General features: G+C 45.6%; 2 protein-coding genes across 2 annotated transcripts; one reads left to right on the top strand and one right to left on the bottom strand.

Annotated features, from left to right (window-relative positions):
- Positions 1-208: 208 nt before the first annotated feature.
- On the top strand, positions 209-6,430 carry LOC140559333 (volume-regulated anion channel subunit LRRC8E). The gene is made up of 3 exons (XM_072682812.1): positions 209-366; positions 978-1,126; positions 3,802-6,430. Exons 2-3 carry the CDS (start codon positions 986-988, stop codon positions 6,091-6,093), a joined length of 2,433 nt encoding a protein of 810 aa, XP_072538913.1. The 5' UTR covers positions 209-366; positions 978-985; the 3' UTR covers positions 6,094-6,430.
- A 4,337-nt stretch (positions 6,431-10,767) lies between these two features.
- On the bottom strand, positions 10,768-14,322 carry cdkn2d (cyclin-dependent kinase inhibitor 2D (p19, inhibits CDK4)). The gene is made up of 3 exons (XM_072682811.1): positions 14,110-14,322; positions 13,531-13,689; positions 10,768-11,855 (listed from the first exon to the last, which is right to left on the bottom strand). Exons 2-3 carry the CDS (start codon positions 13,669-13,671, stop codon positions 11,484-11,486), a joined length of 513 nt encoding a protein of 170 aa, XP_072538912.1. The 5' UTR covers positions 13,672-13,689; positions 14,110-14,322; the 3' UTR covers positions 10,768-11,483.
- Positions 14,323-15,444: the final 1,122 nt, after the last annotated feature.

The following is a 15,444-nucleotide window of genomic DNA, read 5'->3' as shown; positions in this document are numbered from 1 at the left end:
TCTGGGCAGTGAGGTTGATCTAAGCCTCCTCACCGTCCAGAACGTTCCCATTCCATGAAGAAAGGGTGGCTTAACCAAACGATTTACCTGAACGTGTCCGACAGAAGCAGAAGCATCAAACAGAAGTCTCTCTCTTATCTGCCCTGTTACGCAAGACGTGCTCTCTGCCTCTCTGCCTCAGCAGCGTGGCCTGCTTTCTCTCTATTTCAGACACATTCAGAGAATGAAAACATGAAAGCAGTGAGACTTCCCTCGGATTCCAGCATGACCTAAACCTTCGGCCTGAGGGGTGCATCTGTCTGAGGGGTGCATGAACAGGAGCATCGCCAGCATCGTCTTTAAGGGCCAGACCTGAGATCATTTCCGGTAAGTCTTAACCTGCAGAACTGAGCAGAAGTTCAGAACCAGTGCTTTGAGGGGCAGGAATCCTCTTGGGTTGCAGATAAATGGTGCGATATGAAGTGAAGAACGTTGATGATCTGGTTCCGATGGCACCTATCCAGGGGTGGGGTCTACATATTACACAGGTGATGTTTTCGAAAGTAGGAAAAATGGGCTAGCGTAAAAACCAGACCCTTTGACACCCTTTGAAATAGCTAGCAGGGTCGCAGTATCTCAGTATGTCGCAAGCATCAGGCAGGTCTTATGGGGTGTTTCCAGCATGCAGTGGTCCAAGGAAGGACAGCCAGTGAACCAGTGATGACCAGGGTCATGGGCACCATCAAAGGCCTCAATGATGCTCATGGAGGAGGCCCCACTTCGCAACTTATTGAGCAAAGGTCTTCAAATCTGGACGAATGTTGAATACAATGCATGTTTCTGGTCGTTACATCAACACATCAGTCCACCAATGGGGATTTCAGAATCCAGGACCGGAAACTGGATTCAGGGTCCAGTCTTGGAGATCTCTGCTACAGGGCTTACTTAAAGGCGCCAAAGAGAGACTAACAGTCGTTCGTTTACTCTGAAATTCACAGATTCCAGGATGATACCAGTTAATGAGTTTCGGAACATCGCCTCAGACCAGAATCCCAGGTTTCGGGTCCTAAAGCCTTGGTGGGACGTCTTCTCTGAGTACCTGTGCATAGCCATGCTAATGATGGGAGTGTTCGGGTGCACTGTTCAGGTATGCTACTTTTCACTATCAGCCCTCCTGATAGCTGAGAGCTGAGAGCCGAGAGCCGAGAGCCGAGAGCTGAGAGCCAACCATGTGACCAGGGCTTTGTTTATTCATCCTAAAGCAGATGAATTGGGAGATAAGGTTCCTTTTCTTTTCATGATATGCTAACAGTTACTTTCCTGCCCTGTAGTGTACTGTACACATTCTTATCACCAGTATCACCCGTTCTGCTCCAGTTCTGAAAGCCTTTCCAGTTCTAAAAAAAGTGGGAAATGACATTTGTGCAGTTGCGCTAGGCAATTAGAGCATACATGCTAATGTTGCTAACAAACAATGGAAGCTAGTTGTCACCAGTTTTGCTCAATGTCATTTGAGTCATGCTGATCAGTGACTATTTGACTTCTCTGCTGGCACTGGAAGAAACCTCTCCTACTGGTCCTCACAGCCGTGTAACCAGGCTAACCTGTTATAAGCAACTGATTTTAAAGAGGGTGGTCCGATAAGCATACATACGAATGGAAGCTACACTACTACTGTCCAAATGTTTGTGGACATCCTGTCTAATGAATGCGTTCAGCTACTTTAAATTGCACCCATTGCTGACACACACACACACACACAGCTCGTCAACCTGTAGGCACCACGCTGCCTAATGCCAGGCGTGGCCTAGAGGAGGGGTACAAAGCCCCCCAGCATTGAGCTCTGGAGCAGTGGAAGAACTGTGTTCTCTGGAATGGTGGATGGTGGAGCTCCATCCAGTACTTTTGGGATGAGTCGGAGAGTTGGGGATGAGGTGGGTGATGGTGATCATTCAAGATCCTGACCTCACTGACAGCAATGCTCTGAAATCTAGTAGAAAGCCTTCTCTGGACAGTTATTCCAACAAAATACCCTTGAACAGTGAATGAGCCGGTGTCCGAATACTTTTGCCGTGTAGTGTAGTGGCATGATAGTAACGTAGTAACGTCTCATACTGGTTTTTAAAGCAGCGGTGTGACCAGGCTACCCTCTTACGAGCATCTGATGTACAGAGGGTGGTCTGACCAGTAGAAAAGGGACAGAGTGGAAGAGACAGAAGACAGTATGTTGTGCTGTGCAGAGAAACTCCGAGTTAAGTCCTACTCCCTCTGTTTAAATGTGTTATTCAGGGATCCTTATCAGTGAGGCTGACCTTCGAGTGTGAGAAAGGCATAACAGTCTTGCCTGTTTTTGCACTGTCCTGACCCAGATTCGAATAGAATTGGATTAGGAACTCTCCAGGGCTTAGTATTTCATTCATACCGTCTTATGTCAGCCTTTCTAAGCTTGCTTCTACTGAGACACTCCAGAGCTGTGCCACCGAATGACTGATTGGGAGAGACAAACTCATTATTTCCAATCATTCCTACATGTAGGGAAAGCTGGTTAGTGTGACAAGTGTTGGACATGTTTCCATTAGTCTGTGGACAGTATCTGTAGTTATAGATCCAGTTATTTTGCCCCCCGACCGAATCCGAGTCTCTTAATGCTGGCCGTCAGACGATACCATCTAGTCTCGATTGGTTTAGTTTAGTCGAGACTTTTCTTAAAGTGACTGTTATATAGTGTTTAATATCTTACAATCCAGTCTGACTCTCCTCCCTGACCAATCAGCTCCCAGCTCCTTTACAACACTGCAGTCTAATCACCTCCTGTCTGTGTGTGATTGGGGACTGATTATCTGTGGTTGTTGGTCTACTGGTGTGTAATAACTGGTTTATAGTGGGTAAATGTGCTGTGTGTGTGATAGGGGTTTCTATAGCATGTGTGTGTGTGTTAGCATTAGTGTTAGCCTCCACTCGGTTCTGAATGGGTTCTTCAGTGCTGGTTTATAAACAGAGAAAGGCGAGTGCCGGTTCTCCCGCTGGTAAAACGGTCAGAGCGTTTCAGTGGGAGTTTTATAAAGGGTCAGATATTATGGTCTGTTTCAGGTTCCACTGTAAAATAGCTCCACACTGCAGAACCTCAACTCCTTTATTTACTGTCTGAGAGCTCTGCTCTGTCCACACTGCTGCTGCTGCTGCCGGCTGGGACATAATGGCCGTTATTGGCGCCTTATGGGCGCTAGATGGCACTCTGAACACCGTGGTTAAGGTAGTCATTACCTGATCTATTAAAATATCCCTGGACCACTGGACAAGATCAGGACATTCTCATAGGTAACAACTATTGTATATATTAAAAAAATACGGCTTGGCTACTAGATTTTGGAGGAGCATTGCTGTGAGGATTTGATTGCATTTAGTGACAAGAGCGTTTGTGAGGTCAGGATGTTGGACGTTAACCACCTCACCTAATCCTATAAACTTCCCAACTCCTCCAAAAAGTACCATCATTCCAGAGAGCACAGTTCTTCCACTGCTCCACAGCTCAATGCTGGGGGGCTTTATACCCCTCTACTAGCCCACGCCTGGCATTAGGCGGCATGGTGCCAATAGGTTCATGTTCATCTGCTCCAGAGAGTCCTATTCTTTTGGCAGTACTTTTCTACAGGGACTAGAACAAGCTTTGTGTGTGCATTTGCACATGTGTCTTAGCAATGAGTTCATCTTAAAGTAGCTGAATGTATTCATTTAGAAGTGGTGTCAACAAACATTTGGACACATAGTGTATGTCATGTGAGATTTAAGGATAAGCTCTCATCTGTGTTCCTCTTTTTGTAGCTGACTCAGGAGAAGATCTCCTGCCTCCCTGACCGCGTCAGTGAAACATCAGACGAGGACATGAACTGCAACCACCTCCGAAAGCCCAGAGAAAATAAAAGCCTTTGGGACTTTGCCATCACCAAGCAGATCGCCCCCAACGTCGTGGAGGTCTTCGGCCGCAAGAACGACCTGGACATCCACCAGTACATCTTCATCAACAGCTTCTGCTACGAACGAGCCGTGCACTGGTACGCTAAGTATTTCCCCTACCTGGTTGTTATACATACTATGATCTTCATGGTGGCCAGCAGCTTCTGGTTCAAGTTCCCCGGGACATCGTCCAAGATCGAGCTGTTCGTGACAATCCTGGGGAAGTGTTTCGACTCACCCTGGACTACGCGAGCAATTAGCGAGGTGTCTGAGGAGCGAGAAGACGAGCGGGCAGTCGCGTGGAGAAAGAACACCAGTGTAAGACCATCAGCTGTGGAAAGCCCCGATGGGGACGATGAGGCAGTGATTTTTATCCGGTCCACATCCGTCGTGTCTGACTCGGAGAAGGATGAGCCAGAGCCTGCAGCGTCTGTCCTGGACAAGAAGGAAGGCGAGCAGGCCAAAGCTCTGTTTGAGAAGGTGAAGAAGTTTCGGACACACGTAGAAGAGGCAGATCTCCTTTACCACATGTATGTTCTCCAGACATCCCTCAAGGTCTTCAAATTTGCAGTGATCACCATTTACAGTGTTATCTTGGTCTCCAACATTGAGATTGTGGTCACTTGCGTAGTCCCGCCCGACCTGACTGGTTTTAGCTTGTTCTGCTGCAATAATAACAAAGCCCACCTCTTCTGCAAACTGGCCTACTGCTACATCTCATTCGTTGGGGTGTATGGACTCCTGTCTATCTACTCCCTCTACTGGCTGTTCCATCGGCCGCTGAAGGAGTACTCTTTCGAGCAGGTCCGTCTGGAAATGGGAATCAATGACATCCCGGACGTCAAAAATGACTTCGCGTTTCTCCTTCACCTCAGTGACCAGTATGACCCCCTCTACGCCAAGCGCTTCGCTGTGTTTCTGTCTGAGGTGAGCGAGAGCAGGTTGGGTCAGGTAAACCTTAACCACGAGTGGCCTGTCAAGAAACTCCGCTCCCGACTCTCCCGGAACACCAGTGACCGCTTGGAACTGCACTTGTTCATGCTGCCGGGTCTACCGGACACTGTGTTTGAACTTCCGGAGGTGGAATCTCTGAAACTGGAACTGATCAGCAACGTGATGATCCCTGGAACAGTCACCCAGCTCACAGCCTTGCAGGAACTTTGCCTCATCCACTGTCCCGCCAAACTTCAGCTGGCGGCTCTCACTCACTTGCGAGAGAACCTGAAGGTCCTCCGGCTCAACTTCGAAAGCCTAGAGCAGGTCCCCTTATGGATGTACACCTTACAGAACCTGGAGGAACTCCATATAAGTGGCCCCCTGTCCAGTGAGCTGTCCCGCAGCAGCACGTACTTGTTCACCTTACGTGAGCTGAAGAACCTCCGAGTGCTGACCTTGCGCAGCAAGCTGACCAAAATCCCCTCCGCAGTGGCGGACCTGGCAGGCCAGCTGCTGAGCCTGTGCGTGCACAACGAGGGCAGCCGGCTGCAAGCCTTCAGCAGCCTGAAGAAGTTAGTGAACCTGGCCAGTCTGGAACTGACAGCCTGCGAGCTGGAGCGCCTGCCCAGCGCCGTCTTTAGCCTGACCAACCTGCAGGAGCTGGACTTGAAGGGGAACAGGCTGACCACCGTGGAGGAGATCCTGAGTCTGCAGCACTGCCGGAGACTGAGCACGCTCAAACTGTGGCACAACTCCATCACTTCCATCCCTGAGCAGATCTGCAAACTGCGCTCACTGGAAACACTCGACCTGAGCTGGAACAAAATCCGGAACCTGCCTCCAAGGCTTTGCTACTGCACCAAACTCCAGCACCTTGACCTCTCTCGCAACCAGCTAACATCTCTGCCTCCGGAAATCGGGATCCTGCAGAGCCTGTGGCACTTTTCTGCGGCCTACAACTCCCTGGAAGCGCTGCCAGACGAGCTGTTCTCCTGTAAAAGGCTGAGGACGCTGGCGCTGGGGAACAACAGCATTTCCTTTCTGTCGCCGAGAGTTGGGAACTTGGCTCATTTGATCAATCTGGAGCTGAAAGGGAACCGGCTGGAGTCTTTGCCTTCGGAAATAGGAGACTGCGGGCTGCTGAAACTGACCGGGTTGATCGTGGAGGATAGCCTGCTCGACCTGTTGCCTTCTGAGGTCAAACGCAGAATGAATGAAAGGTGATTCGGAGTTTGACGTGTTCGACTCACCAAACTGTGGAATGTAGCTCACCTTGAGTCCTGAAGCAAGGGCAGACTTGCTACAGAGAGGGGTACGTTGACTTCCAGATCACTGGGCTGGTTCTGGAATGCGTTGGGAGACTCGGTAGTTGAAATTAATGGGTTTAATTTGAAGTTTTCCAGCAACCGCAATCGTAATGCCAGCCCTGATTTGAACTGGGGGGGGCTTCAGACACTCAGTACATTGGAGATGAGCAATCATCAATACTGAATGATATTCATTTTTTTAATTATTGCATAAAGTGCCTTAGGTTTGGAAGTGTTTGTACCTGTATTTCAATAAAGGAAGTCTTATCACTGTATGCTTGAATTGCCTGTTAATAATGACTCTTACAATGGGGATATTGGAGGCATTTTCTGGTGCAAACTGGAGCAGTGGGTGGTCAGACTGGCTGGTTTGAGGGGTTTTGGCCATTTTTGAGATGCAGTAGGGGTCTTGTAGGCGTTCATAGATGATGCAAGGCGAAAAAATCTGCCGGTTTGTTTGCATAGTTATACATGGCTTAAAGTTGGCCAGTCTGCGGAACAACTGATATCAGCTTTCTGTTATTTCATTATTAGCATCTGTATCTCCAACAGAACAAATACACAGCAGACATGAAAGCTACAAGCGTTCAAAGGCCACCGAGCGACAACCTCACAGCGAAATGCTGTTTGACGCTGTTCTAGTCTGTGGAAAAAAATGAGGAGAAGCAAGTTCGAACCCGCAGCAGGTATTACTAGTATTACATTCCTGGTCCAGGCAGTATTACCTGGCCTACATCCTATCTTTCCTCGCTGGTTTCTAAGGAAAGTGCCGTGTACCTAAACATGAGCTACACCTCGGTGAGTTCCTCCAGCACAAGGGAATCAGTAGAGATTAAGTTAGGAGAAATCTGCAGTTGTTGGCAGCAAATTTGCCAGTGTTAAAAATACACTGTTAAGATAAACGCGATGGACAAAAGTATTGGGACACCTGCTCATTCATTGTTTCTTCTAACATCAAGGCTATAAAAAAAAACACGTTTCTTCTGCTTTTGTTTTGAGTGACTGTCTCTGCAGTCCAGGGAGGAAGGCTTTCTATTAGGTTTTGGAGAAGCATTGCTGTGAGGATTTGATTGATTGCATTCAGCGATAAGATAGTGAAGTGTTAAATTAAAATTAAAATTAAATTGAAATTTTAACACTCAGTGTCAGCGTAACACTAAGAGTGTTGATTTAACAGTGTGTGTGTGTGAGTGTGTGTGCAGTTTTGCCCTGACTTGTAAGGCCGAGCCAGTTACTACAGCAATAGCAGGAATATCACAGCAGCACTTTACTGAATCACTCATTCCTGCCCCAACTCATCCCTCCTTCTCAGGCCCACCTTTGGCTAATGGAAATTTCCGTCTGTATGGAGTTGGCCTGCACAGTGCATTGTTTGTTAGAAGGAAGTTTCCAGCAGTGTTTTGAAATATTTGCAAAATTTAATTATTCAGATGCTAACAAAGCCATTCAGAGTTGCTTTGTGTGAAATGCTCTAATAGAAATGCTCCCAACGGTAGTGAAAGGTACCAGATGTCTGACCCAGACCCAGACCCTCAGTGTTGCTAATCGAGACCCAATAGCAAGCTGTATAAGCTGAGAAGGTTTTTACCTCAAAACAGGTTCAAATGCTGCCATGGTGGAGGGATACATGCAGGGCGTAGTGAGACAAAATAGTCCCAAAAAAGGTGGACTGTTGGGTTTGGACTCCTGATGCTGTTCACCACCACTGTAAAGAAACTCAGTGTCCCTCTTTGAATTATTTTTGCAATGAGGCATATCTCAGCCATAAATTAAGCAAAAAATAATTGATTATCTTCATCTCCAGTGGCCTCATCTGTCAAGGGGTGGATCTACATACCAGGCAGCGAGTGAACAGTCAGTTCTCGAAGGTGATGAAGGTGTTAAGGCAGGAAAAATGGACGAGCGTAAGAATCTGAGACACTTTGAGAAGAACCAAACTGTGATGCTCTGGACGACTGGGTCATCAGACCATCTCCAGAACATCAGGCAGGTCTTGTGGGGTGTTGCTGGTATGCAGTGGTCAGTATCTACCAAAAGTGCTCCAAGAAAGGACAACCGGTGAGCCAGCAGCACCAAGGTCATGGGCACCTATGGGCTCAGTGATGCTCATGGAAGCCCCACAACCTCACAACCTACAGGACCTTCTTGTGGAGTCCATGCCTCGAATGGTCAGATCTGCTTTGGCAGCACAAGAGGGACCTACACAAGGTCTGTTAGGCAGGTGGTGCTAATGTTATGGCTGATATGAAATAATACCAATAATCACAATATGGTAACAGCTCTAATGTGCTTTGACCCCAATTCCCACTAATTCCTATGTTGAGGCTCTTTAAAGCCCCACCCAGAGCCTGTACTGGTAGTGAATCTGAGTAAACATCTGTTATAGGAAAGCTTGCCGGTGGTTATGCATATGAAACACTCCTTAGTAACCACATAGTGTCACAGAAAATGCTGACAAAGGCATTACTGTAAAAGAGGATGACACCGAAAGGAAGTGCAGTAACACTCGACATTCAGCTCTCAGTACTGCGGTGGCGTAGGATTCACTAATCTAAGTTATAATTCCTCCATTTTCTGTAGAAACTGAAACTGTGGCTCTGAAACTGTGCTGAGAGGAGCATGTTGGAACTCATATCTGTCTGTGATGTAACTTAAATGGAGATATATTTTGTCTGGCGCCCTCTAGTGAAGGCTTTTCATGTCTGATCCCAGTAAGATAGGCCTCAAATTCCCCATCCATGCTCACAGGCTGCAACATAAACATATTGAGCCCTTATGCTAAAATCATACATGCATTAAATACAGCCATAAACCCTTAAAGCTGACTGACATTCGGCCAAAGGGCTGCAGCCGAAAGAGATCTGGAGGACTGGCACTCGAGATTTAGTTACAGGATGCAACAGGTAGCCTGGGCTTTTGGCTTTAAAGCTGCCAGGGCCAACAAAACACCCATTGTGTCGATGTCCTCCGAGCTTTAAACCCCATGACAAACTGTTCCTGCTCAGCGCTGTGCGAGTCTACCTCACTGACAGCACACTCCTCGGCCTGTTCGGTAAAGCACATTCCTGGGCTGGGTAATTTGAAATGTCCTTGGGGAGAGTCACCTTGGGCCGCCTGCACTGTTAAGATACACTATATGGATAAAAGTATTGGGACGCCTGCTTATGCATTGGTTCTTCCAAAATCAAGGCTTTTTCTGTTGGAGTAACTGTCCCCACTGCTACATTGTGGAGGAGCATTGCTGGGAGGATTTGATTGATTGCATTCAACAAAAAGGGAGCACGGGTTATTGAGGTCAAGAGGTCAAGTTGGATGAGCAACACCTGACCTCATCATTCCCAACTCACTACCCCAACTCATCGCAAAAGTATTGGGTGGTGCACCAAGCACCATTCCTGAGAATACAGCTCCACTGCTCCACAGCTCAATGCTACATGGGGGCTTTATACACCCCCCCCAGTCTACGCCTGACGTTAGGAGTCCTTATTTATTGGCAGTGCTTCTCTACAGGGACTAGACAAGCTAGATGTGTGTGTGTGTGTGTGTGTGTGTGTGTGTGTGTGTGTGTGTTTGTGTGCATTTGCACCTTAAAGTAGCTGAATGCCTGCATTAGAAAGGGTGTCCATAAATATTTGGACATGTTATAGTGCGTGTCAGTTCTGTGTGGTTAAATAATACCGAGTCAAGACTGTGATGTAACAGTTGTGAGGTTTTGAAGTTGGCCCGTTTTACAGCTCTGTTTTACTGGCCTGGGTTTTGCTTTTGAAGGAGGAACAGCCGTGTTTGGGGTGTTTGTGCTCTAACCCTTTTGTGAGTCGTTGTAGAATTGGTTTGATTATGGGTGTCCCACAGATTTTCTGCGTAATTCTAATAACTAGAGTGGTGGTGAAAGGATGCGGACATCCAGACGAAGCTAAATCCTCATTGTAATACACACTGTGTTACAGGGAATAGGTTCAAATATGCTGCCTGATGCTTAACACTACCCCTTAACACTTCGAGGCTCATTACACACAAGGCCTATTACTCAGTAACTACAGGGACTTCTGGACAAACTGGTTTGGCTATTCTCTGGTGGGATATTGCCCATTTAAGGGGTTAATGCACTAGTTTATGATAAGTTTGAGGAGATTTGGGCCTAAAATGTTTTGTTTGAAAATCCAATCATGGTGGAGGGACACATGAAGGCTTTTGAGCAGCAAATTAGTCCCTTAAAAATGTATGTTTTCAGATTTGCCACCATAATACCATCATCAACATTGTATATAGAGCTTAGATAACATTTGCAACTTTTGCATAGATCATGAAAATGGCTAAATTTGTAAACATGACAACTCCTGGGTCCATGTACTTCCACTGCAAATAGTGGGGACAATGACGCCTTTCACCAAACCACTCAATTATTTCGATTTTATTTATTTATATTTTAAAACACTAAAATGATCAGCATTTTTGCTGTAAATAGTTTTTTCCATGTCATGGGAGTCATGGGAGCATATTTTGGCTTCCAGTGAGAAATGCTTGTGAGCAGCGCCCTCTTGTGGTGATAGAAAATCTTGATTGAGCTGTACAAACACAGTCAGACAACAAATTCAGGTTTAAGCATTTAATTATTTCAAAGAATTCACAGAATAACAATACCAGTACATCAAATTACGGGGCGGGGCCAAGGGGTGTTGACAAAGATTCTCATAAATAACATCAGAAAACCCACAGTAAACATAAATGTCTATTTACAATTTCTCAATAAATAAGTCAATATTTTCATAAAATGTTATATACACGTCACAAACACTAAAGATTTAACACAAAAAGAAACACAAACTAAGCAAATCATCTACAAGTTCATCAGTGCATGTTGCAGACCTCACTAAGTGAGCGAAGGCAACAGTAATTCTTTCTTTTTTCTTTTTCGTTTTTTCTTAAAAAGGTTAACAGTTCAAGTTTTCTACACAGACCCGTGCAGTAAATGTAAATGTAAATGTAATGTTGGCTGTAAAAGGGATGAAAAAAGAGCTATTTACAATTGTGCATGGCAAACACCCGGACCGCTGGACAGGGAAAGCGTCCCTCATCACCAACTCTGGTACTTTTGCTCTGTGCAAAACTGCTGCTGCTACATTCTTCATCTAGTATTCTGATTTAACTATGCAAATGAACGATTAAACACCTAATAAAATAAGTAAACACATGGTAATCTAGTACTGTACACCAAAAACAAACAAAAAAAAAGTGCACCCCTCCCCCAAAGGACTGGGCTCTAGAATTGTTTCAAGGGGTGACGTTCTAGATATTACCCCTTTTTGTCTACGACTGTAATGCCAAGGTGGACTCCAGTTGCCGTTTTAGCAGTTCCACCATATCTGGAGGACACGTTGCCCTGGCAATGTCCAGCGCGTTGTCCCCTCGCGTGTCTTGATGCCCGAGGTTTGAGCGTGGAGCTAAGTACTCCACCACATCTCTGTAGCCCTCTCGAATGGCGAGGTGGATGGGTAAGGCTCCAGACTGATCAGGGACGTTGACCGAAGCGCCGTAGTCCACTAGGACACGGAGTGTGTCTAAAAAGCCTGTTCGGGCTGCGTCATGAGCCGGCGTTATTCCGAAGCGGTCCGGCATGTTGGGGTCAGCACCATTCTCCAGCAACAGGCAAGCCACGCTGGTGTTTCCCATCATCATAACCTGGAGAGCAGCAAGCATGGTAAATAAGAAAATCAGCGCTGATCTAAAAACCTGCTCGTGATTGAGGTTAAATTTATTATCCTGACTTATTATCCTGTCTTGATCATGCAATTTATTTGTGTTTTTAGAGTTTACAGACATTTCGAAGCCAAAATGTATATTTAATACTCAATAACATATAGTATTAATAGGGTGCTGACCGCTGCTATTCATTTTACATGAATTACACAGTTATTCAGAGGTAATTACATGATTGTCAGCTAGAAAATTACATTTATAGTATTCCATAAAAACAGCAAACACGTAAACAATAATACTACTGATAGAAAATGTAATACTTTCATGGTACTGACCCACTTAATACCACTTAAGTGCTGAAAAATACCATATACCAGTTGGCTGATTGGCTTTATTGCTAGTATTAACCTCAGTGCTTCTGCTGTGTTAAGTAAAATTACCCACATCCAGCAGTAATTTCAGGTGTAAGCCACACCTTAGATGCTTTATCTATTAAATGTAGATAAAGGTAACAAAGCATCCTTCAGGAACTGGTATTGGTACGATCACTCAAGTTATGTAAATGAACTCAGCGTAAGACTGAGGAGTTCATAGCTTCGTGCCAAATGAATTAATAAGTCATATACTGATAATAAACACTAATGACTCAGTAATGAGAGGTAAAAGTCTGACTGCTGTTTCTCATCAGTCCCGTATCTGGTCTGGAAACCAAAAGTAAGTGACAGCTTTACGCCCTGGAAAGCCGGAGAGTCCAGACTGTCAGGTGATTTCCCTGCTCAAACACACCCGATTCACCTCATCAGTTAATGACTGGGTTTAGTTACGTGTGTTTGAGCAGGGAAATCATCAAACTGTGAACCTAAACATGAGCTGTGCTGCTACACCTACTGCTGAATATCAAACACACTGCAATGTGGAGTTCCCTGATCAATTGGCCCCGCCATGGTCCCTCAGGGAGGACGTAGCCGTTTACACACCTGAGTTACATATCGGAGAATAAGACGAAGTAAATGACTCCACAGCTCCAATTCCCTTCACTACTATATATAGATATATCAATATACTGTAATCAATACTTTAATTACTTTAGGTTTAATTGGACTTGGTGCAGAACAGTACACAACTAAATAAACCATTGTACTCAATAATATTGTAATAATAATAATAATATTCAACAGAGCCACCAAGATACACACTGATACTGGTGTCTTTAATAAGGCGTGGCCACAAGATAATATATTAAGGGCCACGAGTTAAGTTCATACTGACAATTAAAACAATACAGCCCATTAAATAATATATTAAGGCCTTAAGATAGTATATTTAGGCTATGAATCCATATTATTTTTAACAGCAATACAGCACTATCATCTCGTGGCCTCAAGATATTATCTTGTGGCCTCGTCTTATTAAAACCAACCCGGAAAACACATGCAAATCTATTATGCCTATATTTGATTACCCATATTGTCCATTCTGTGGACTCCGGAGTGTCTGGGTTTCTGATAACCATCATTGGGGTATTTTTGACATTATTTATGCAATTAAGAACTAATTAATCAAATTATTAATAATAAAAGAGAGGCGTATAGGGCTTGATCACTTCGTGGTCGTAGTGAGAGATTATGGGGGAGGTTTTTGGGACATTTGTATTCACCTGTAAGGCGGTTTTCCCGAATTCATTGAGGGTGTCTGGGTGAACCCTGCAGTCCTGCAGCACCCGCCGCAACTCCGCGGCGTCTCCTCTCGCTGCGGCCGAGGTCAACCTCCTCCCCGCCTCCTTCTCGCTCAGGACCATCGTCGCGCCAGATTAAGGCTTTAAAACATGTGTAGAAATCAGCCGCATTAAAATCACAGCTTTAAAATGACAGAGAGAGAGAAAAGAGAGAGAGAGAGAGAGGGAGAGGGAGAGAGAGAGAGAGGCGCCCGCATCTCCTACCTCACTGAATACCAGCGCATATCCTAGCTTTGTTGCGCCTATGCTAAGCTAACATGCTAGCTAAGTTGTTTACTACAGCGGGCGCGAGCTAGCTCATACCTACATGGCTGACAGCCGGAGAACGGAGCAGAAAAGGACGGTTGAGCTCAAACTAACGTAAAAAAGGAGGCATTTAATGAGGAATAAGACATGGAAAGGCACCGCCGGTGCGGCCGGGCTCAGTCGCGGCGCTCTGAATCACAGAGAATGGGGAAATGAAACCGTACTGGACGCAGGAGCAGCGCTCCGTCGCCTCACCTTATCTCCGCGTTCAAATCTTCAGTCCGTCGTCCGTGTCGACCGTTAGCTCCAGGGCTCCTGTTCTTTGTTGTCCTCCCCCGCTTGTTTTGGGTTTCCTCGATTCAAATAAAGCCAAACAACCCAGGTTTGGCCGCGTTTCCAGGCGGCGGTGCCTCTTTAATTTTGCGCGCTTGGGAGCAGCAGCAGTCCGGCGAGACGAATTTTTCTATGGTGACTTCACAAAATGTTGCCGAGAGCGCCGCCGACCAATCAGAAGCTACAAACGGGGCTGGGACGCACCATATATGGTCAAAGGGGCGGGGCGAACGCGCGGTTGCCTCAGTGTTGCCACGGCAACTGCGCGACTGACCAATCGGAGCGGAGAGCGCCGAAGGCGGGCGATTTGAGAAGAAGGCTGTGTGTACGGCGAGGGTTCATTCATGCTTCTCCTTTAGTAGCGAGGAAAGCGGGGGAAAAGGCGGGTTAACGGAGACCTGAGTCCGCATTGCTTTAACGCACTTTAACGGAGGGATAGAAAAGCCGTAGACACTCGCTGATTAACTTTACACACTTTTTTAACCTGATGTGAGAGAGAGAGGGAGAGAGAGGGGGAGAGAGTCACGGCAAGGGACGTGTAAACAACTCGGGCAACCAAGGGCTTAGAAAGTACAGAAAAGTACTGGAGCTGTGCGTAAATACGGACTCAGAACCATACTGAGCGAGAGGGAGATAAAAAATATATAATAAAAGCAGAAACATTTAAACAAGTAAAAATGTAAAAAAAAAAAGAAAAAGGCTCGGTCTCAATCTCAACCCCTGTTCCCTATGTAGTGCACTAGGTAGGTCGTGATATAAGGGCTTCTGCACCCAGTTAGTTCATTATTTTATGGACAAACAAAAAAGCCATGCGTTTGGGATGTGCTCACAGGGCCCAAACAGATACATACCGGTTTAATGCACTGCTTGAGTGGCCTAGCCATAATGTTATGACTACCTACAGAGACACAGGGCACTGTGTGGCGTGTAGGGGGCAATTGAGATCCAGCCCAAGTGTTTTCTAACTACATTTAACTGATGGAGGGTTTTATTTAGTGACAGCTAATAAGCAGTACTGGGAAAGTACTTAGGGAAAATATTAAATAGGATATGCACGATGTAATTTCACACTAATATGAGTCTGACGTTTTAATGCAATAATAAATAAACATGCAAGAACTGGCAAGAGAGTCGAAATCTAATGTCATGAATAAAATGTATATTCCTCCTGAAAATGAATTTAGCAAATTTAATAATACTCAGATAAAGTATGTGTCTACGAAAATATTACTTACATGTAAAATACATGCAAGTATT

Source organism: Salminus brasiliensis, chromosome 7 (assembly GCF_030463535.1).
Source record: "Salminus brasiliensis chromosome 7, fSalBra1.hap2, whole genome shotgun sequence".
NCBI lineage: Eukaryota > Metazoa > Chordata > Actinopteri > Characiformes > Bryconidae > Salminus > Salminus brasiliensis.
This window is presented reverse-complemented; position numbering and strand designations above follow the sequence as displayed.

Excerpts from the sequence above, each read along its gene's own strand:
- LOC140559333 (XM_072682812.1), top strand. The coding sequence starts at position 986 with ATGATACCAGTTAATGAGTTTCGGAACATCGCCTCAGACCAGAATCCC. Across the intron at positions 1,127-3,801 it reads TGTTCGGGTGCACTGTTCAG|CTGACTCAGGAGAAGATCTC; the intron begins GTATGCTACTTT and ends CTCTTTTTGTAG.
- cdkn2d (XM_072682811.1), bottom strand. The coding sequence starts at position 13,671 with ATGGTCCTGAGCGAGAAGGAGGCGGGGAGGAGGTTGACCTCGGCCGCA. Across the intron at positions 11,856-13,530 it reads TCGGGAAAACCGCCTTACAG|GTTATGATGATGGGAAACAC; the intron begins GTGAATACAAAT and ends GCTGCTCTCCAG.